This window comes from Oncorhynchus keta, chromosome 4, assembly GCF_023373465.1.
Source record: "Oncorhynchus keta strain PuntledgeMale-10-30-2019 chromosome 4, Oket_V2, whole genome shotgun sequence".
NCBI classification, from domain to species: Eukaryota; Metazoa; Chordata; class Actinopteri; order Salmoniformes; family Salmonidae; genus Oncorhynchus; species Oncorhynchus keta.
The window spans coordinates 31,587,452-31,609,960 of NC_068424.1; the positions used below are offsets into that span (position 1 = coordinate 31,587,452).

Here is a 22,509-nt window from a genome sequence, read left to right on the forward strand (position 1 = left end):
TCCTTAAAAAGACGAACCTCTGATGTATTTAGGTTTTACAGATCGTCCATAGAGAGTTGCCCTGAGAGCTGGTCCTTGTTTGACTTTATCCAATCAAAGTGAGTGAGGCTTGGCTCATTGATGCTTGGGCTGATCTCAGACCTGTGGCTCTTCTCGTCCCCTGTGTGCTCCTGATAAGTGAATGAATAGTGGCTGCACATTTCCTCCTTCCCCTCTCCTCTCCTGATGTAAGTGGTTTTGGCCGACCCCCCGCCAACTCATGTGACAGGATACACATTGGCTGCATTAAGGGGGCAGCATTCATGTGTCTGTGTCACTGTTCTTCCATGAGAGACACCTGAATACACCACAGCCAGATCCCTCTCTCCTCTCTGGACTGTACAGCTACTTTACACCACCTTTTCGCCCTGGGATAGCAAACTATGCACTAGCTACGATGGCATCCAGTCCATCCCTCGCTGTGTTCCTGTGCCTTATGCATGCTCTCCGCTGCACTGCTGAGATAGGTATGTAGGGTTTTATTCCACTTTAATTGGCTTCATGCAATAGTTAAGCATTCTGTATAATGAAAGTGTTACAAATTATATTTGTTGATGTGCTGTACCAATAAACGGAAGACAAGGTTGAGGCTGTTAGAAAGTAACAATATTTTTGTAGACTGGTAAGATATATATCCAGAATTTCTAGGTCCTTCAGTAAGTTTTGCTTCATTGGCAGACACAGCGAGATATATTGTGATGGAATCTATTCCAGGAGTCATGAGTGAACCATTTGACGAGCGAGATAACGTTTAGAATATTTTAAGGTGTTTTAGATGCTTTCAGATATAAACATTAAAGTGGCCTATTTTTTTGAGTGGCTTAAAAACACATGTATTTCAATTGTAGTTACATACACTGTGAGTTCTTAAAAATGATTGAAAATCATTTGAATGCTGTAAACAGGTATAACAACTGTAAGTACAGAAAATAAGAAAGTACAAAAAATATTTATATACACAGGCTTTCTTATGCAACTTACTGTAGTTGGAACTAAAAAGTTGTGATGTTTATATATTTTTAAATTACAGTTCCTGTACAATTAGACACAATGTCACAGTTCAATAGCGTTGCAGTGCTGTTTATGAGAGCAGCTGTAGAGCCTGAAAGAAGGATGAGACCTTGGATAGATCACTTCATTGTCCTTAGTTTCAAGTATCAATGTCACATGTGCAAGTACAGTGAAATGCCTTGCTTGAAAACTCTAACCCCAACAATGCAGTAATCAATAACAATGTAATACTAAAAATAACAAGGTACTGTAGAACAAAAACAGATACAAAAAATAAGAAATAAGAAGAACCTTATCCCCCGTGCTGCAGACAGCAGCTCCTTCCTGATCTACAACCAGGATCACAACAAGTGTGTGGTGGCGGTGAGCGCCAGTCAAGTCACAGTGGCTCCCTGTGACCACACGTCCCAGAACCAGCAATTCCGCTGGGCCTCACAGTCTCGTCTCCTCAGCATCTCCCTGAAGCTCTGCCTGGGGGCTCAGGACCTGAAGGACTGGGTCAAGGTGCTGCTCTTCCCCTGTGATGAGAAGAGCGAGCTCCAGTACTGGCAGTGTAAGAACGAGACCCTGTTCGGCCTCAAAGACAAGGCGCTGCACTTAAACTATGGCAACCGCAACGAGAAGAATATGATGATCTACCAGGGATCTGGGTCTTGGAGCTGTTGGAAGGTGTATGGTACTCAGAAAGACCTCTGCTCCAAGGGCTACCAAGGTAAGTAAGCTACAAGACACACTCACTGTTACTGGAGGTTGGAGATTGGAGGTAGGAATCAGAAGTGTAAGATGCTGTTGTCATCAACTTTCTTAAAGCCAGGGAATGAATGTCTGACCTGGGATAATTCATACGGTGAACAATGTATTTTTTTTCCTACTAGCACTGACTGATAGCTGATAGCTACTTTATTAAGGAAGAATGCACTATGATTGAGATACAGTATGTGGTTGTCCCGCCTAGCTATCCTACGATGAATGCACTATCTGTAAGTCGCTCTGGATAAGAGCATCTGCTACATTACAGAAATGTTAAATGTAACAAAGTGTTTTGTCCCCTTCATCAGAGGTGTTCACACTAGGGGGGAATGCCTTTGGAAGTCCCTGCCAGTTCCCCTTTCAGTTTGGGGAGAAGTGGTATGCTGAGTGCACTCCGCAGGGTCGCTCAGATGGACAGCTCTGGTGCGCCACAGAGACAGATTACAATAAAGCCAAGAAGTGGGGCTTCTGTCCCTCGAAATGTGAGTCAAGCCTCGCAATTCATGCTATGTTTTTTGTCATTTACTGCCATTTTCCAGTGATCAGGAAAAGGGTCAGCAGGTGACACCTGTAAAAAATCATGAGCCGTATGTATCAAGCATCTCAGAATAGGAGTGCTGATTTAGGATCAGTTTGGCCTTTCAGATCAACATTAGAAGGACAAGAGGGGACCTGTTCCTGTATCAGCGCTCCTAGTCGGGGATGCTTTATGAATAAAGGTCAAATCAATTTGACTCATGGGAGTACACAACCCTCTAATATGAATGGCCTACTCTATACTAGACTGATGAGTCTGTAAAAACAAGGCAAACGACCAGGGTTTAAAATGTGGGGACGGTATCCAATTCAAAGAATGTCGTAAAACACCCTGCCAAGCCTGTGATAGGGACAGATTCCTCATTAAAACAGAGGCTACACATGGAATTCTTCGATTTTCTTGTTTTTCCGTGACCTTTCTGGAGGTCAGGACTGGCCAGGTCAGCGCTGAAAGGTCTGGTCTCTGACCTCCTGACAGAAAAACACAAACACATCCTCTAGTTCCCCTAGCTGTGGACGCAGCTCTGTCTCTTTACCCTTCCATCCTGACTGGAGCTCATTTCTGTGTTACCCCTGACACAGCTCCAAAACTGGGACAGGAAAAGAAAGGAAGCCCCTTTTCACTATAGTTCCTGGTGAACTGCCACCATAGTCACAGATATGAGGGGCAGTTCTGTCATGACAGAAAGTGATAGAGATGAACAGAACATGATTTGATTCAGTTCTTGGACTGTTATTGAGATGCTTTCTTTTTCCCACCTTAAGTGTGTCCTAATGTTTCCGTGTCCCTCTCAGCGTCCTCAGGATGGGACAGTGACCCAGTGACAGGTGTCCTGTACCAGAGGAACACCCAGTCTGTGTTGACCTGGCACCAGGCGAGGAAGAGCTGCCAGCAGCAAGGAGCCGACCTGCTCAGTATAGTAGAGCTCCACGAGCAGACCTACATCTCAGGTATATACAGTCAGACCTGGTCAGACCTACATCTGAGGTTTGTACAGTCAGACCTAGTCAGACCTACATCTGAGGTATGTACAGTCAGACCTGGTCAGACCTGCATCTCTGGTATGTACAGTCAGACCTGGTCAGACCTACATCTGAGGTATGTACAGTCAGACCTGGCCAGACCTACATCTGAGGTATAGTCTAAACTGTTGTCCAAGGGAGGACAGGGACCAGGAACCAGCTCAAGCATTTCTGACACACCGGCCCGAAGATGGACCAGGGCATTTGCCCAAAATGCGCTATGGCCAGTCTTTAAAATTTTTTTTTTTTTAAATGTCACCTTTATTTAACCAGGTAGGCCAGTTGAGAACAAGTTCTCATTTACAACTGTGACCTTGCCAAGATAAAGCAAAGCAGTGAGACAGAAACAACAACATAGAGTTACACATAAACAAACATACAGTCAATAACACAAAATAAAATAGAAAAATCTATGCACAGTGAGTGCAAATGTAGAAGATTAGTGAGGTAGGCAGTAAATAGTCTGAGAGGCAAAAAATAATACAATTTTCTCATTAACACTGGAGTGAACGATGTGCACATGATGATGTGCAAAAGTAGAGATACTGAGGTGAAAAAGAGCAAGAGGGTAAGTAATACTATGGGGATGAGGAAGTCGGGTGTGCTATTTACAGATTGGCTGTGTACAGGTACAGTGATTGGTAAGCTGCTCAGACAGCTGATGCTTAAAGTTAGAGAGGGAGATATAAGACTCCAGCTTCAAAGATTTCTGCAATTCGTCCAGTCATTGGCAGCAGAGAACTGGAAGGAAAGGCGGCCAAAGGAAGTGTCGGTTTTGGGGATGACCAGTGCTTTTATACCTGCTGGAGTTCGTGCTACGGGTGGGTGCTGCTATGGTGACCAGTGAGCTGAGATAAGGCAGAGCTTTACCTAGCAAAGACTTATAGATGACCTGGAGCCAGTGGGTTTGGTGACGGATATGTGGTGAGGGCCTGCCAACGAGAGCATACAGGTCGCAGTGGTGGGTAGTATATGGGGCTTTGCCGATAAAACGGATGGCACTGTGATAGACTACATTCAATTTGCTGAGTAGAGTGTTGGGGGCTATTTTGTAAATGAAATTGCCGAAGTCAAGGATCGTTAGGATAGCCCGTTTTACGAGGGTATGTTTGGCAGCATGAGTGAAACAGGCTTTGTTGCGAAAAAGGAAGCCGATTCTAGATTTAATTTTGGATCGGAGATGCTTAATGTGAGTCTGGAAAGAGGGTTTACAGACTAACCAGATACCTAGGTATTTGTAGTTGTCCACATGTTCTAGGTCAGAACCGTCCAGAGTAGTGATGCTGGTTGGGCGGGAGGGTGCAGGCAGCAATCGGTTGAGGCCACGGAAGGCGTGTTGTATGGTGTTGAAGCTCGTTTGGAGGTTTGTTAGCACAGTGTCCAAAGAAGGGCCAGATGTATACAGAATGGTAGTCTAACCTACAACCAACAATGTAGACCTATGTAGTCCTACAATGCAGTCTAACCTACATCCTCACCTTGATTTAGAGATAAATCAATCTGATACAATCAATTCCTTATTAAGAATATTACACTACTCTTGTGGATGTATTGTGATGCTTTTTATTAATGCAGGGTTGACCAATATCCTGGGCACATCTCTGTGGATTGGACTGAATAGCCTAGACTTTGAGGCTGGATGGCAGTGGAGCAATGGAAACCCATTCAGATATTTAAACTGGGCCCCAGGTGAGTGCGACTGCATGCAACACATCATACTATACTTTACAGCCTAGGGAACAACTGAGGTTGTCCAAGTATGTTATGACTTCCAATGTTGCAGGAAGACAATTAATAAACACATGGGTCAATATTTCCAAAAGGACATCCATCAACTGAACCCGGGCTCAGCTGTGCAACCCTGAATGCTGGCAAGGCCTCGAAATGGGAGACCAATGAATGTTCCAAGAAGCTGGGATATATCTGTCGCAAAGGAAACTCCACTACTCTGGCCTCTGCCCCTATAGGTAAGAGTTGAATCATACAGTACATAACAGTCATGACCTACACACAATTGTTGACTAAGTTCAAATGCCATGCAACACAAGGTTAACAACACCAGGTCAGGTTGTGTAGGGTAGGGTAAACTGAACATTTATATATTAGTGCCCAATTTCACAAAGTGTCTCAGAGTAGGAGTGCTGAACTAGTGTCAGTTTAGAGTTTTAGATTATAATGAATAAGGTTACATGGACAGGGCGGGCTGATACTAGATCAGCACTCTCACCCCGAGATGCATTATGAATATGGACCCAGAGGTTGTTTGGGTCAAACAGATAAAACATTACAGTCTACCACTTTCTGGACATTCTACCTTCTCTCTGACTATTGAACTTTGACCCCCCTCAGTAGGAAAAGATCAGCCCACCTTCTGCACCAGTCACTGGATTCCCTATGCAGGCCACTGCTACTACCTACAACGTACCAAGAAGATGTGGAGGGATGCCCTGGCCGCCTGCCACAAAGATGGAGGGGACCTGGCCAGCATCCACAACATAGAAGAACAAAGCTTCATCATCTCTCAGTCAGGATATAGTGAGTACACTATCCATGTTCCACTTTGTTTACATACTCATCTCATATGTATATACTGTACTCGATACCATCTACTGTATCTTGCCTATGCTGCTCTGTACCATTACTCATTCATATATCTTTATGTACATATTCTTTATCCCCTTACACTGTGTATAAGACAGTAGTTTTGGAATTGTTAGTTAGATTACTTGTTGGTTATTACTGCATTGTCGGAACTAGAAGCACAAGCATTTCGCTACACTCGCATTATCTGCTAACCATGTGTATGTGACAAATAAAATTTGATTTGATTTGTTGTAGCTACAGTTACCTCTATATCTGATAGATCTGTTATGCACTTCAACGATCTTTCTCATGGGTTGTCATTTCTATCAGTTTAGAAAACCATTCTGAGATGTGTCCCAATAAAAGCCTGGGTATTTGGATTGACAAAGAGTTGATGTTTAAAAAGCATGCGAAAGCGCGTTAAAAAGGTATTTTTTAAAAATAGATCTGGCTTCTCCCTAAATAGCAGGCAGCAGATTGTACCGTCAATATTCCTGCCCGCTCTTGACTATGGTGACACCATTTACCAGATTCCAGAAGCCACTAGTCTTAAACGTTTGGATGCCGTCTACCATAATTTCCTTCACTTTATCACAGGTGACAATTTTAATACTCACCACTGCATCCTGTATCAAAACGTTGGCTGGTCCTCATTGAAGTCCTGTAGATCACTTCATTACTCCCTTTTTATTTACAACGTTCCACTACACAAGCTTCTAATTTACCTAACTTTGTCGCTAAGGTATAAAAGAATAGGCGACCAAACCCATCACAGTGTTGTTGAAATCTTGAGGCCCCTAAGATCTCTACCTGTTTTGGTAAATCCTCCTTTAGCTTTAGTGCCCCCCATTGTTGGAATAACCTGCAAAATTCCTTTCATCTTGATTTCCTGGTGCCGTTAAAGCAGTTTAGGATGCTGGTGTTAAATTCATTCATTGTGAATTGCAGTTGTTTTTATTGATGTAATGGTTCATTTGTTGAAATGGTAGTATTGTAACTGTACCTTGTCGTTTTTTTATTCGTCTTGCTTTCTTTGGAATGTTCATTTTCTTCATTGTGAAAATGTTTGTACTCAGGGCATGATTGTGAATGAGACCCTGGTCTAAATTGGGTTTCCATGAATAAATAATAATAATGTCACCTCAGTCAATTTGATCAGCCAAAGGCATCGATAAGTATATCAGGTGTTTATCACTGTCTTCCTGGCTCTGACTCTTAATGTCCTTCTGCTTGACTTCAGCGGCCACAGATGAGCTGTGGATCGGCCTGAACGACCAAAGGAACGCGCTGCTCTTTGAGTGGACCGACCGATCCCATGTGACATTCAGCCACTGGCAGACAGGGGAGCCCTCCCATGGTGCCAACCTCCAGGAGGACTGTGTCCTGATCAGAGGAAAGGTAACATTCACATTGGTCCCTCAATGGACAGACTCGGTTCATGCTAATGCTAACACTAACACTAGCAAAATGCTTACACCACAGATTTTGTATAACAAACCCTAACACTCGCTATATGCTAGTGCTAGGTAAATGCTGACGCTAGATAAATGCGAACACTAGCTGATTGCTACGGCTAACAATGGCAATGATGACAACGTTTAACATTGGTGTCAACGCAGTAATAAATGTGGTATTGTGACAATGTGGACTCCATATTCTCTCACAGGATGGGAAGTGGGCTGATAATTTGTGTGAGAAGACCTACGGGTACATGTGTAAGAAAAAGGCCTCCACCAAACCGGTGGCAGGTGCCCCAGAGGAAGATAGTCCAGGATGTAAGCTGGTGAGTGAGGTCATTTCCTGTTTGTTGAAAGGTAGAGTACAGTAACTAATGAATACAAAATTATATCAAGTGAAATGGAAGCTTGAAAATGATTCTAGATAAGGACTAGAATGATGTCATCTTGACTGACAAAGATCCACCAGTAGGAGGATAATTGTTTCTGTATTTTTGTCATCAAGGGCTGGATCCGGTATGGTTCTTACTGCTACAACGTTGGATCAGAAACCAAAACATTTGATGAGGCCAAGCAGACCTGCCAGCGGAGTAACTCAATCCTGGTGGAAGTGGCTGACAGGTACGGTATCACATCATGACCATTTTATAAGGATAAGATATATTTGACTCACTTATTTGAGTCATATCCTGGACAAGATAAGTTGTCAGATAACAGATTGAACGTGTGTGTGTTTGTTGGTTGGTTTGTAGGTATGAAAATGCCTTCCTGGTCAGTTTGGTGGGTTTGAGGCCGGAGAAGTACTTCTGGAGTGGACTTTCCAACATGGCGGATATCGACACGTTCAAGTGGACTACCAGTTCGGAGGTCAAGTTCACCCACTTCAACGTGGGCATGCCAGGTACAGTGTCCTTTTCCCACAGAGGTGATTGATTGTAGCAACTGATGATCGATTGTGTCACGAACGTCGTCAGGGAAATGACCGGACCAAGGTGCAGCGTGGTGAGCATACATTTCTTTTTATTGTGAATGTCACCAACAAAAACAAGAAACAACAATACGAACGTGAAGCTTACTAGGGCTATACAGGCCACTACCAAAGTCAACTACCCACAATTAAGGTGGCAAAACAGGCTGCCTAAGTATAATTTCCATTCAGAGACAACGATAGACAGCTGTCCCTGATTGAGAACCAAACCCAGCCAAAACATAGAAACAGAAAACATAGAAATAAAGAAACTAAAATGCCCACCCTAGTCACACCCTGGCCTAACCAAATTAGAGAATAGAAGCCTCTCTATGGCCTCTCTATGGCCAGGGAGTGACAGTACCCCCAAAGGTGCGGACTCCGGCCGCAAAAACTGACTCTATAGGGGAGGGTCCGGGTGGGCATCTACTTTGGTGGCGGCTCTGGTGCGGGACGCAGACCCCGCTCCACCTCTGTCTCCCCCTACTTTGGTGGCGTCTCTGGACTGGGGACCCGCGCTGCAGGCCAAGGACTGGAGACAGTCGCTGGAGGCTTCATACCATGGATCACCACTGGAGTCTTCGTGCCACGGATCATCACTGGAGGCTTTGTGCCATGGATCATCACTGGAGTGAGGAGACGTACAGGCAGCCTGGTGTGTGGAGCTCACCAGGCTGGACTCACCAGGCTGGGGAACATACAAGAGGCCTGGTTCTGGGAGCAGGCATAGGACTCACCAGGCTGGGGAGACATACTGGAGGCCTGGTTCTGGGAGCAGGCACAGGACTCACCAGGCTGGGGAGAAATACTTGGAGGCTTGGTTCTTGGATCAGGCACCGGATACACTGGGCCGTGGAGGCGCACTGGAGGTCTCGAGCGTAGAGCCGGCACAACCCGTCCTGGCTTGATGGTTACTTTCGCTCAGCAACTGCGGGGTGCTAGCACAGGACACACTGGGCTGTGCAGACGCACCGGAGACACAGTGCGCAGAGCCGGCACCATCCGTCCTGGCTGTATGCCCACTCTAGCCCGGCCGATGCGGGGAGCTGGAATATAGCACACCGGGCTATGAGTGCGCACTGGAGACACCGCACGCATCACTGCATAACACGGTGCCTGACCAGTCACACTCTCCCCACGGTAAGCACGGGAGTTGGCTCAGGTCTCCAACCTGACTCAGCCAATCTCCTCGTGTGCTCCCCCCCAATCTTTGGGGGGGCTGCCTCTCGTGCCTGCTCCGCTGTGCCAACTCCTCGTATTGTCGCTGCTCTGCTTTCGCCGCCTCTATCTCCTCCCTTGGACGCCGATACTCTCCAGCCTTTGCCCAGAAATAAAGAAACTAGAATGCCCAACCTAGTCACACCCTGGTCTAACCAAAATAGAGAATAAAAGCCTCTCTACGGCCAGGGCGTGACAGATTGTAGCAGGAACTGTCATTGGTATGACGACGGCGGTATTAGAGGACTACTTTCTCCCACACCTTAACTGCATGGCAAATGTTGGAACCAAATTAAACTACTAAATTTTTCTCATCTTTCTGTGTGTTTGAAAAAAGACAGAAAACAAGGCTGCGTAGCTATGACAACTGGAATGTTTGCGGGACTGTGGGATGTGGTCAGTTGCAGCAACAAGGAGAAGTACATCTGTAAGAAAATGGCGGAGGGCGTCACATCAACAATGGCCCCTCCCACCACCCCGGCACTGAGCTGTCCTTCTGGGTGGTCACCTGCTGCTAAAAGGAATGTCTGTTACAAGGTACAGTTGGGGAACATGCTGTACATGTTCTGTATGTGAAACAAACACTTTGATCAGTGAATTTAAGTGAATAGTTATTGTTTTTATCAATAATTTAATCAATGAGCATAAAATCATTGATAATCCTTAATTATAATAATTAATTAATAATTCATCAATAATAATGTTCTCTCCCCTCAATAAGCTTTACAGAAAAGAGACTGAAAATAAGAAGTCATGGTCAGAGGCGCGGGAATTCTGCAAGGCCATTGGTGGTGATCTGATGAGCATTCACAGTGCCACAGACCTGAACGGCTCTCCGTAAGTTATCCTCATAACTGTCTCTGTTGCCATGAGTATCAGTCAAAACCAGTGTGGTCCTATTATACCACTGTCTGTGGTTGAAGTCAAAATCAGCACGGTCGTAATAACCACTATTTATGGTTGAAATCCACACGGTCATAATAACCACTGTCTATGGTTGAAATCAAAATCAACACGGTCATAATAACCACTGTCTATGGTTGAAAACCACACAGTCATAAAAACCACTGTCTGTGGTTTCCATTCTCTCTGTTCAGGTATCATTCCTCTGATGCAGCCTGGATCGGCCTCAGCAATCTGGATCCTTCTGCAGGGTTCGTCTGGGCTGACGGATCAGCAGTGAGTAGCCTGCCACCTCATCTTTACTGTGATATTCCTTCTCCTTACAAGTAGTTTATTACACACTACTCTTGTTTCAATCATTCATTTGCAGTCATTGTCTTTAAAGGGAATGAAAGTTCATACAGTACTATGGTGTCCATATAAGGAGAGCCTCAGCCTGAGGCTAATATGGATACCATACAATGCTACTGTGTAACATTATTCCGATGTTGTTCTCCAGTTCAGCTATGAGAATTGGGGATTTGGAGAACCAAACAACTACAACGATAACGAAAAATGCGCAGAGGTCCAGTTTTACTACGGACGCCACTGGAATGATCGACACTGTGATGCCTACAATGACTGGATTTGCGAGATTCGCAAAGGTACAGTAGACCATATCTGCTGGAGCACTGACTTCACCAGCCACTGGGCACAGCCGTCAATTCAACATCTATTCCACGTTGGTGTAAACAACATTGATTCAACCAATGCGTGTGCCCAATGGGCATGCAGTTCATGTCAGTCATGAAACTATTGATGAACATAGAATTTTGACCCTCAACCTTGCAGATGTGCTCACACAAACTTTTTTTGATATCCACAGGGGTTACCCCAAAGCCCCATCCCACTCAAGTTGAGCCAGGTAATGCATAGGATCTTGGGAATATGTCCAGTTTCCTGTTTCTCATTCCTCCACTTCCTGTCTCCACTTCCTCCTTCTCACTATCCCTGCTCTCCTTCAAGCTCTTGGCCTTTCCCTTAAGTTAAATGAATCACTGCACACCTTCTTCTATCATTTAGTTTGCGAAGCATAGCAACACAAACACTAAGAGAAAATGTACTCTGTGAAAATGTACTATTAAAAATGCCTAACAGGAAATGTACTCCTTTTTTACATGCCTTTTCAGTGTACAACACTACAAAGGACGGCTGGATTGAGTACAACGACACTCAGTATTTCTTCAACACTGAGAATCTCCCCATGGACGAGGCGAGAGAATTCTGTAAAAAGAACTTTGGTGACCTGGTGGTCATTACTGCAGAGAGTGAGAGGAAGTTTATATGGAAACAGGTAGACACTTCTATACTGAACAAAAATATAAATGCAACATGAAAAAATGTCAGTTCATATACAGTACCAGTCAAATGTTTGGACACTTTTTCTTTATTTGTACTATTTTCTACATAATAGAATAATAGTATACACATCACTGCTATGAAATAACACATATGGAATCATGTAGTAACCAAAAAAGTGTTAAACAAATCCAAATATATTTTATATTTGAGATTCTTTAAAGTAGCCACCTTTTGCCTTGATGACAGCTTTGCACACTCTTGGCATTCTCTCAACCAGCTTCACCTGAAACGCTTTTCCAAGTCTTGAAGGAGGTCCCAGATATGCGGAGAACTTATTGGCTGTGTTTCCTTCACTCTGTGGTCCAACTCATCCCAAACCATCTCAATTGGGTTGAGGTCGGGTGATTGTGGAGGCCAGGTCATCTGATGCAGCACTCCATCCCTCTCCTTCTTGTTCAAATAGCCCTTACACAACCTGGAGGTGTATTTTGGGTCATTGTTCTGTTGAAAAACAAATGAGAGTCCCACTAAGCGCAAACCAGATGAGATGGCGTATCGCTGCAGAATGCTGTGGTAGACATGCTGGTTGATTATGCCTTGAATTCTAAATAAATCACCAACAGTGTCATCAACAAAGTACCATTACACCTCCCCCTCCATGCTTCATGCTGGGAACCACCCATGCATATGAGGATCATCCGTTCACATACTCTGCGTCTCACAAAGATACGGCGGTTGGTCTCATCAGACCAAAGGACAGATTTCCACCGGTCTAATGACCATTGCTCGTGTTTCTTGGCCCAAGAGAATCTCTTATTATTATTATTATTGTCCTTTAGTAGTGGTTTCTTTGTAGTAATTCTACCATGAAGGCCTGATTCACACAGTCTCCTCTGAACAGTTGATGTTGAGATGTGTCTGTTACTTGAACTCTGTGAAGCATTTATTTGGACTGAAATTTATTTTCCGAATTGACTGACTATCATGTCTTAAAGTAATGATGGACTGTCGTTTCTCTTTGGTTATTTGAGCTGTTCTTGCCATATTTTTTTTTACCAAATAAGGCTATCTTCTGTATACCACCCCTACCTTGTCACCACACAACTGATTAGCACAAATGTATTAATTAAGGCACACCTGTTAATTGAAATGCATCCCAGGTGACTACCTCATGAAGCTGGTTGAGAGAATGACAACAGTGTGCAAAGCTGTCATCAAGGCAAAGGGTGGCGACTTTGAAGAATCGCAAATATAAAATATATTTTGATTTGTTTAACACTTTTTTGGTTACTACATGATTCCATACGTGTTATTTCATATGTGTTGATGTCTTCACTATTATTCAAAAAGTAGAAAACAGTAAAAATAAAGAATAACCTTTGAATGAGTATGTGTGTCCAAACTTGACTGGTACTGTAAGTAAATCTGTCAATTAAATACATAAATTAGGCCCTAATCTATGGATTTCACATCACTGGGAATACTGATTTGAATCTATTGGTCACAGATACCTTGAAAGAATGTAGGGGCGTGGATCAGAATACCAGTCAGTATCTGGTGTGCCCACCATTTGCCTCATGCAGCATGACACATTTCCTTCACATAGAGGTGATCAGGCTGATGATTGTGGCCTGTGGAATATTGTCTGACTCCTCTTCAATGGCTGTGCGAAGTTGCTGGATATTGGCAAGAACTGGAACTGGCTGTTGAACAAGTTGATCCAGAGCATCCCAAACATGCTCAAATGGTGACATAACTGGTGAGTATGCAGGCCATGGAAGAACTGGGACATTTTCAGCTTCCAGGAATTGTGTACAGATCCTTGTAACATTGGGCCTTGCATTATCATGCTGAAACATGAGGTGATGGTGGTGAATGAATGGCACGACAATGGAACTCAGGATATCGTCATGGTCTATAAAATGCAATTGTGTTCGTTGTCAGTAGCTTATGCCTGCCCATACCATAATTACCCCGCCGCCACCATGATGCACTCTCTTCACATTGTTGTCTCACCCACAACACGCCATACACGTAGTCTGCAGTTGTGAGGCCGGTTGGACGTCATTCTCTAAAATGACATTGGAGGCGGCATATTGTAGAGAACTGAATATTCAATGATCTGGCAACAGCTCTGGTAAACATTCATGCAGTCAGCATGCTAATTGCACATTCCCTCAAAACTTGAGACATCTGTGGCATTGGTTTGTATGACAAAACTGCACATTTTAGAGTGGCCTTTCCTTGTCCCCACCACAAGGTGCACCTGTATAATGATCACACTGTTTAATCAGCTTCTTGATATGCCACACCTACCTGGTGGACGGATTATCTTGACAAAGGAGAAATGCTCACTAACAGGGATGTAAACCAACGTGTGCACTAAAATTGAGAGAAATACACTTTTTTTGTGCGTTGCTGAACATTTCTGAGATCTTTTATTTCAGCTCATGAAACATGAGACCAAAACTTTACATGTTGTGTTTATATTTGTGTATATGCAGTCCTGTGACGTCCTAAAAGCTTTGGTTCTTGGGATCTGATAAAGAGAGGATTTTACACAGGATGACAAGTGTCACTGAAATGTTCAATGTTCAATCTAGAAATGGTTGTTTCCTCAAAGAGTTGCAACTTTTTTCCAGATATCTAGAGGATCCGAGGGACAATATTACATTGGAATGACCGTTGGTTTGGATAAGTCTTTTAGGTATGTAAAATGACTGTTGACTGTTCCCTGGACATTTAAAACAACCTGAAGTCCTACCACCTCTTTTCAGAGATATTTGTGCATGAGCATGTTTTGTTTGTCACAGTCCAGTGAACATGCCTGAAATCTGTGCTTCTCTGCCGAGTGGAGAAACGTGTGCTTTCAAGGTGTGTAGTTGATTGAATAGATGCTCACAGTTCAGACTGGGTTTGTGTACTGTATGTTTCAGCTGGTTGGATGGGTCTCCTGTTGTGTTTACCGCGTGGGATCAAAACGAACCCAACTTCGCCAACAACGATGAGAACTGTGTGACGATATACAAGAGTATGGGTACGTCTAATTCCAGAGGGATTTAGCAGTTATGCTCTCGTTACAGTGTTGTTATACTGCAACGTCCATGGGACTTTCACTAACATTCAGGGGACGCTCCCAGGATGTCATTTTGTAAGCTGGGTCTATATCGGGTTGTGTCTCTTTGTTTCTCTGCATCTCTAGGGTACTGGAATGACATCAACTGTGGCGTAGAGCTGGCCTCCATTTGTAAAAGAACCACCAGTTTCACTAACACGACCATGGCCCCCACCACTGTACCCAAGGGAGGTTGTGTCCCAGAATGGATTGCTTTCCAGGGGAAGGTAACTGCTACACTACTACAGTAACACCACCACATACTATAAAATCATACCGTAGGCTACATACTGTATAACTGTATGGTACACCAGGAGAGAAAACCTCGCACAAACTATTTTCCTTATCATGTGTCAAGGAAAAAAATCAAGTCCCAAGTGATGACCCAATGTGATGCTGACCTGTGTGTGGAGAGTTGAGTCATTGCCTGCATCCCAAATGGCACCTTATTCCCCTCATAGTGCACTACTATGATGCATCATGTTTCCACAGTGCTACAAATTCATTGGAGACAGTGATAAGAAGCCGTGGCAGGAGGCCAGGACCTACTGCATTGACCAGGGAGGGAACCTGGCCTCTGTCCTCAGCGAGAAAGAGCAAGGTGGGTGAGAAGTCTATCCCTTTACACCTCACTGCTAAAGCTACCTGAGACATTGGCATTGCCCAAGGTAGAATGAAATAGAATGAACATAGAAATTCTCTAAAAGTAATTTAGCATAAAACCATGCTATTAAAATTCTGTCAAATTTTGCATGTTCAATTATATTGAGGATTTGTGCAATTATAAGCATGCAACAAGAAATCTTATAGACATTGGTTAACGAGTGCAAAATAATTGAAATGTTAACCAATGGAACAGGGGTTGATAAATCTTTTTATGTAACCAGTATATATGGATTCACCTGTTGACTCTTCATTGTTCTGACTGGTCTTCCTCCCAGCATTCCTTACCACCCAGATGCTTGGGAATCCTCAGGACATTTGGATAGGTCTGAACGACGTCAACTGGGAGATGCGCTTCCTATGGACGGAGGGGAGAGGGGTTTCCTATACCAACTGGGCAAAAGGGCATCCAACGTCAGTGCCAGACGGACGATATTCATTTATGGAAGAGGTACAAGACTTACAGTAAAAATAACTGTTTGCTGAACACAGATTAAGTGACTTCCTGGAAACAGATTAAAAATTGTTCTGAATAGAGAATCCCCCTTGAAAGTAGGTAGACTAAAATCTACTTTCAAGGAAGATTCTTTATTGAGAATGATTTTTAATCCAGAACTGCGACTTCAATCTGGGTTTGGGAACCTTTACATGTTAGGCTTTGGGATTTTGATTGACTTATTGTCAATAAATCCAAATGCAAAACAGCCTTAACCAGTCAAATGAGAATTCTGAAGAGGGGATCTAACCTTTTCATCTCCTTCCCAATCTCTCTTCCAGGTGTTTGACTGTGTGGTTCTGGTGGGCAGCTCTCAAAAGCAGGCAGGAATGTGGAAGGTCGAGGACTGCTTAGTATCCCGTGGTTTCATCTGCAAAAGGAATATTGGTGAGAAGAAGCCATAGTTCAGTGAGGCAGCTCTAGGTTTGCAAAATTCCAGTAACTTTCTCAAAATCCCCAGGTTTTCCAGAAATCCGTGAATCCTCCAAGCAGCATTTCTGGAGAACCTCACAGTTTTTGGCAAGTTATCGACAACCCTAGTGAGGCTGTTCAAATCCAATTCTTCGGTATGTGGTCCAATAGAGTATCCCTCTTTAGGTTCCCCTCCAACAAGTCTCCTTGGGTTTCAGATTCTCAGATTGTGGTCCCTGCCACCACAGAGTCAACGAAGACGTTCTACAAGCTGGGAAATGACTCCTTCAAACTGGTGGTCCAGAAGATGAATTGGGACGAGGCCCGGAGGCAATGTAAAGCAGACGATGCAGAGTTGGCTAGCATCCTGAACCCCATCACCCAGGCCTTCATCACAATGCAGATCCAAAAATACAATGGGCCCGTGTGGATTGGCCTCAACAACAATTTGGTAAAAGAGGAGGAAAGTGGGACACCTAGTCAGTTGTCCAGCTGAATGTATTCAACTGAAATGTGTCTTCCGCATTTAACCCAACCCCTCTGAATCAGAGAGGTGCCTTAATCGACATCCACGGAACCTGGGAGTTAACTGCCTTGCTCGGGCGCAGAGCAACAGATTTGTACCTTGTCAGTAACCTTCCGGTTACTGGTCCAACGCTCTAAACGCTAGCCTGCTATGGTACTGACATTGCTCTATGCCAATCATTTGGGTTACAGAGACTAAATATTCTAAACAATATGTTGATCAGACTAATTCGAATTATGGAGCTTTGTGATCTTGGGGTGGCAGTGTAGCCTAGTGGTTAGACCGTTGGACTCATAACCGAAAGGTTGCAAGATCAACTCCCCGAGATGACAAGGTATAAATTTGTTATCTGCCCCTGAACAAGGCAGTTAACCCATTATTCCTAGAACATCAATGAAAATAAGAATTTGTTCTTAACTGACTTGCATAGTTAAATAAATGTAAAATCTTAAAATTCATTTTTACAAGGCACATCATGTAAAAAATGACCTAATTTTTAGGACTCTGGCTTTGGTTTAAGAGCTAGTGCAGCTCCAAAGAGGACTTAGCATTGATATGATCTCCCACTGTTATCCATTGGATCTCCTACTCTGACGTGTTCATTTAAGAAACCAAAGCGGTTTTGTGTTTTTAAACCTGTAAGCTTTCAGCTGGACCTTGCCCCCATTGTGTGTTGTTGTCTTTGTCTCTGTCTCTCAGACTGAAGGGCATTTTAAGTGGGTGGATAACTGGCTTCTATCTTACACCAAATGGGGTGAAGATGAGCCAAAGAACAATATGGCCTGTGTTTACATGGATACGGACGCCAAGTGGAAGACAGGCGACTGTAGTAACACCTACTCCTCACTGTGCAAGAGATCACCAGGTCAGACAAGGCCTTTACTCCATTTACCCACCATGCCTGTGTTTAATGCTTGATCAATCCAAAAGTGTGTCTTTTAAAAGTGTTGTATGCAGTAATGTATCAGTTGTGCCGACATTGACCATATACATCTCATGTACATCAACTTCAGTATGTGAACTTCTCTGGCCTCTTTTAAAGACATAGCCCCCAGCCAGCCCCCTCAGCTCCCTGGCAACTGCCCCGAGCCCAAGAAACGCAAGACGTGGGTTCCCTTCAGGGGTTACTGCTACGCCTTCCTCAACTCTGTGGTGGACAACTGGGCCCACGCCACTGTGGAATGTCTTCGAATGGGTACACACTTCTTCTCCTTCACACCAACTGTCATTCAGACCACAATGGAATAGCGTCCCAAACGGCATGTAGTACACTACATAGGAAATGGGGTGCTATTTGAGACATACCCAATGTCTTAATTGAATGTAGAGCATATGAACATATTCATTAATTGAATGCAAGAAATTCAAAGTGATTGATGGTGATGATGATGAATACGGGTAGTAAGTTTCTCTGACAACAGGAGCATCCCTGGTGAGTGTCGAGGATCCCTTGGAGGCCAGATTCATCCAGAAGAACCTTGAGCTACTGCAGGACGGATCCAAGTCATTCTGGATTGGCATGCACAAAAGCCACGAAGGTCAGTACCTATAGTTACAAAATTCAGTGACATTTACCCAAATTCCCAAACAGGATTTCTGGAAAACTAAGGAATTCAGGAAAAATTACCGGAAAATTACCGGAATTTGGCATGTACAGTACCTTGCAATTCTAAGATTATGTCCCAATTTCACAACCATTGGAGTAAATGCCTTGTCTGACCTGGTGATCTCCACAGTGGCGTGGGCCCAGTTGTCCACCACAGAGTTGAGGAAGGCATAGCAGTAACCCCTGAAGGAAACCCACGTCTTGCGTTTCTTCACAACCATGTTTATCGATTTATAGTTGTTCAATGGCAATGAATCACCCATGTCAAAGGATATAGGTTTGACCCATTGTTCTTGTTCCAGGTGACTGGATGTGGATTGACAACAGTGTGGTGGACTATACCAACTGGAAACAAGGGATGCCAAAGAGTGGAGAACAATGTGTGGAGATCCAGTCTGATAGTGGTCTGTGGAGCACTAACAGCTGCAACCGGTACAAGTCGTACATCTGCAAAACAGCCAAAGGTGAGTCGGACTCAGCTGATAGATTCAAGTATTTAAGATGGGATGATATCAGAGTCATTATTCAAGAAATCCTGTGTTTGTTGTATAAGCTTAGAATTGTCTTGTCTATCTCTTTCTTTTGCAGTCATCACACCAACAGAGAAGCAACCAGTTGCTGGTGAGTGTCTCACAGCAGATATAATTGGTTAGCGTAAAGAATGATACATTTGATCAGTTGTGACAGTCAAATCAATGCTTTTCTTGCTCCAGGGCATAGTCCTGGGATCAGTTTCCCCTCACCCAATCCGTAACCATTAGTGGAGAAAATGCAAAACTGATCCAAGATCAGCGTCTAGGGGCAACTTCACTCTAATCCACATGTCTGAACATTATACAGGGACTAAAACCAATCCCACCAATAATTTTGCCAATAACACTGTGACTTCCTTTCTTCTAGCTCCGCTAGTGGAGGAAGCTCCCCATGGTTATGCCGGCATCGCTGTGGCAGTCGTCTTGGTGATAATAACAGTGGTAGGACTCGGTGCCTTCCTACTCCGCAAACGGATACCTACCCCCGTCCTGGGAGAGTGTACTTTCGACAACACCTTGTACTTCAACAACCCCATCCGCCCAACAGCCACTGTGGACACCAAGGGCCTGGTGGCCAACATAGAGCAGAACGAAACAGCTTAGACAGGACACAAAGAACCACCAACAGGTGAAAACACTTTTGAGACAAGTTTTGATATGAAAAATACCCCAAAAGCATGCTGCTGGTGTTAAGGCCTACCCATTCTGAGATTGCAACTAAATCTGAAACCATTCACGTACTATCTTTGTTAATTTTCTGGCTCTGTAAATAATGGGTGAAAATTATATGCACTTTGTGCATATCAGCATCAGTCATCAAGGATACAGTCCAGATGTACAGCTAAGATTGCATATGCAACCACTGCACAAATGATAGAATCAACAACAGTCATTTTATTTGGTCTAATGGAGCCTTGTACAGATTTATTTGGTGCGTGAAACTAAAGTTCAAAATACAACCACTGTACTTTGCTTTGTTTTTGCCAAGTTATATTGTAAATATATGCTCAAAGAGAGATAAATAAAGTTTTGAAACAAATGTCTTTGACCTTATACTCTTACTCACACTTCTCACACATTGCATGCTAAATCAATACATACTGAATCCAGGTGCATTTAGGGGGATAATACACCATTTCTGGAACTATATACAGTAATTGAGGTACACTTAAACACAGCTATCATCACTAAGAGGCAGATTAAAGAGGTTATTGGGTCGTTCCACCAATTCGGTGACTTTTAAAAAGTGTGACATGGTCCCAAAACGTATTTTTGATTTCCCCTAATTTTATCACTCTGTTATAAAGAGCACATGATCAACTTCAATAAATGTTTTCCCATTTCACGAGGTATATATAGAAAACAATGCGGATTGACTGTAACATCTTAAATCAGCCATAAAACTCCTTGTGACAGGGGGAATCCAAGCTAACAATTCTAGGGATAGAGAAAGTTTTAGTAATATTCCCCAGATGAGTGTCCAGTTTTTTGTCAATTATGGGAACATTCTGCATACAGTCTCTTCAGAAAGTATTCACACCCCTTCCACATTTTGTTGTGTTTCAGCCTGAATTTAAAATGGATTAAATGTAGATTGTGTCACTGGCCTACACAATACCCCAAATATTCCAAAACATGCATCCTGTTTGCAACAAGGCACTAAATTAATACTGCAAAAAATGTGCCAACTAACTTTTTGTCCTGAACAAAGTGTTATGTTTGAGGCAAATCCAATACAACACATTACTGAGTAGCACTCTCCATATTTTCAAGCATAGTGGTGGCTGCATCATGTTATGGTATGTTTGTAATCATTAAGGTCTGGGGAGTTTTTCAGGATAAAAGAGAAACAGAATGGAGCTAAGTACAGACAAAATCAGAGGAAAACCTGGTTCAGTCTGCTTTCCACCAAACACTGGGAGATGAAATCCCCTTTCAGCAGGACAATAACCTAAAACTCAAGGCCAAATCTACACTGGAGTTGCTCTCCAAAAAGACTAGTGGCAGAGTGAAAATCTATGGCAAGACCTGAAAATGGTTGTCTACCAATAATCAACAACCAATTTGAGAGAGCTTCCTGAATTTTGAAAGAATGGACAAATGTTGCACAATCCAGGTGTGGAAAGCTCTTAGAGACTCACCCAGAAAGACTCACAGCTATATTGACTCAGGGGTGTGAATACTTATGTAAGAGATATTTCTACATTTTATTTAATACATTTGCAAAACTGTTTAAAAACATGTTTTCACTTTGTCATTATAAGGTATTGTGTGTAGATGGGTGAGAAAAATATCTATTTAATCAATTTTGAATTCAGGCTGTAACACAACAAAATGTGGAATAAGTCAAGGGATATTAATACTTTCTGAAGGCACTGTATGTGTAATGGTTTTCTGGGGAAAGAGAGGCGGACCAAAATGCAGCGTGGTTAGTTTTGTACATCTTTAATAAAGATGAAAATACAACAATCTACAAAACAAGAACCGTAAAAAAAAAACGAAACAGTCCTATCTGGTGTCACAAAGACAGGAACAATCACCCACGAAACACTCAAAGAATATGGCTGCCTAAATATGGTTCCCAATCAGAGACAACGATAAACACCTGCCTCTGATTGAGAAGCACTCCAGACAGCCATAGACTATACTAGATAACCCCACTAAGCCACAATCCCAATGCCTACAAAAACCCCAAGACAAAACACACCACATAATAAACCCATGTCACACCTGGCCTAACCAAAATAATAAAGAAAACACAAAATACTAAGACCAAGGTGTGACAGTATGTCAAAGTGTGTCAAATATGGACATTTAGAAACACTTTAAATTAAATGCATTATTTGTGTAAACAAATGGCAGTGAATGGATCAGTGGTTCACCAATCAGAACATTGATGTGCTCGGCCACAGCAACAAGGGGGTGATGTGTAATGATGAAACAAGAAAGTTTCTTTGGAACCATCAGGCAACACAGGAATGTTCATGCAATGTTCCCATAAAACGTGTCTAGAACATTTATATATTATATTCTGAGAACATGGCACCCATGTTTTGTGTATTTTGGTGGAACATTGATGGAATTCTCTCATAACCCTTAGAAAACTGGACACATTCATTTTCTTGCAACGTTCCCATGAAACATGTCGAGAACATTAATATTGAATATTATCAGAACATGGTAATCACGTTCTGGGTAAGTTCTATTTGACATGAAGGGAATGTCTCTTGGAAACTGTCCTTGCATGTCAATTTTAAATAAATTGTTAAATTATTTGTAGCCTGCCTATCTGTGCGTAACAGGGTTGACGTGTTATGCTCCACCCGCTCA

At 43.1% G+C, this 22,509-nt stretch overlaps 1 protein-coding gene across 2 annotated transcripts; it reads left to right on the forward strand.

Moving 5' to 3' along the window:
- The first annotated feature begins 311 nt into the window (after positions 1-311).
- LOC118382886 (macrophage mannose receptor 1-like) lies at positions 312-20,218 on the forward strand. Of its 2 annotated transcripts, none has more exons than XM_052505870.1 (30): positions 312-506; positions 1,361-1,762; positions 2,109-2,282; positions 3,133-3,288; positions 4,936-5,049; positions 5,184-5,327; positions 5,710-5,895; positions 7,184-7,341; positions 7,610-7,726; positions 7,906-8,021; positions 8,153-8,301; positions 9,923-10,122; positions 10,307-10,422; positions 10,683-10,764; positions 10,988-11,132; positions 11,354-11,392; positions 11,658-11,821; positions 14,472-14,536; positions 14,766-14,866; positions 15,032-15,171; positions 15,437-15,545; positions 15,886-16,058; positions 16,385-16,490; positions 16,733-16,965; positions 17,740-17,905; positions 18,083-18,235; positions 18,462-18,578; positions 18,949-19,110; positions 19,235-19,267; positions 19,547-20,218. In XM_052505870.1, the coding sequence occupies exons 1-30, from the start codon at positions 437-439 to the stop codon at positions 19,780-19,782; spliced, it is 4,326 nt and encodes a 1,441-aa protein (XP_052361830.1). In that variant the 5' UTR covers positions 312-436; the 3' UTR covers positions 19,783-20,218. The 2 variants fall into 2 exon arrangements, with proteins under 2 accessions (XP_052361830.1, XP_052361831.1); XM_052505871.1 differs by having other exon boundaries at positions 5,713-5,895.
- The last annotated feature ends 2,291 nt before the right edge of the window (positions 20,219-22,509 follow it).

Coding starts and splice junctions, on each gene's coding strand:
- LOC118382886 (XM_052505870.1), top strand. CDS start 437: ATGGCATCCAGTCCATCCCTCGCTGTGTTCCTGTGCCTTATGCATGCT. Junction 8,022..8,152: donor CTGGTGGAAGTGGCTGACAG/GTACGGTATCAC, acceptor GTTGGTTTGTAG/GTATGAAAATGCCTTCCTGG. Junction 19,268..19,546: donor AGAGAAGCAACCAGTTGCTG/GTGAGTGTCTCA, acceptor CCTTTCTTCTAG/CTCCGCTAGTGGAGGAAGCT.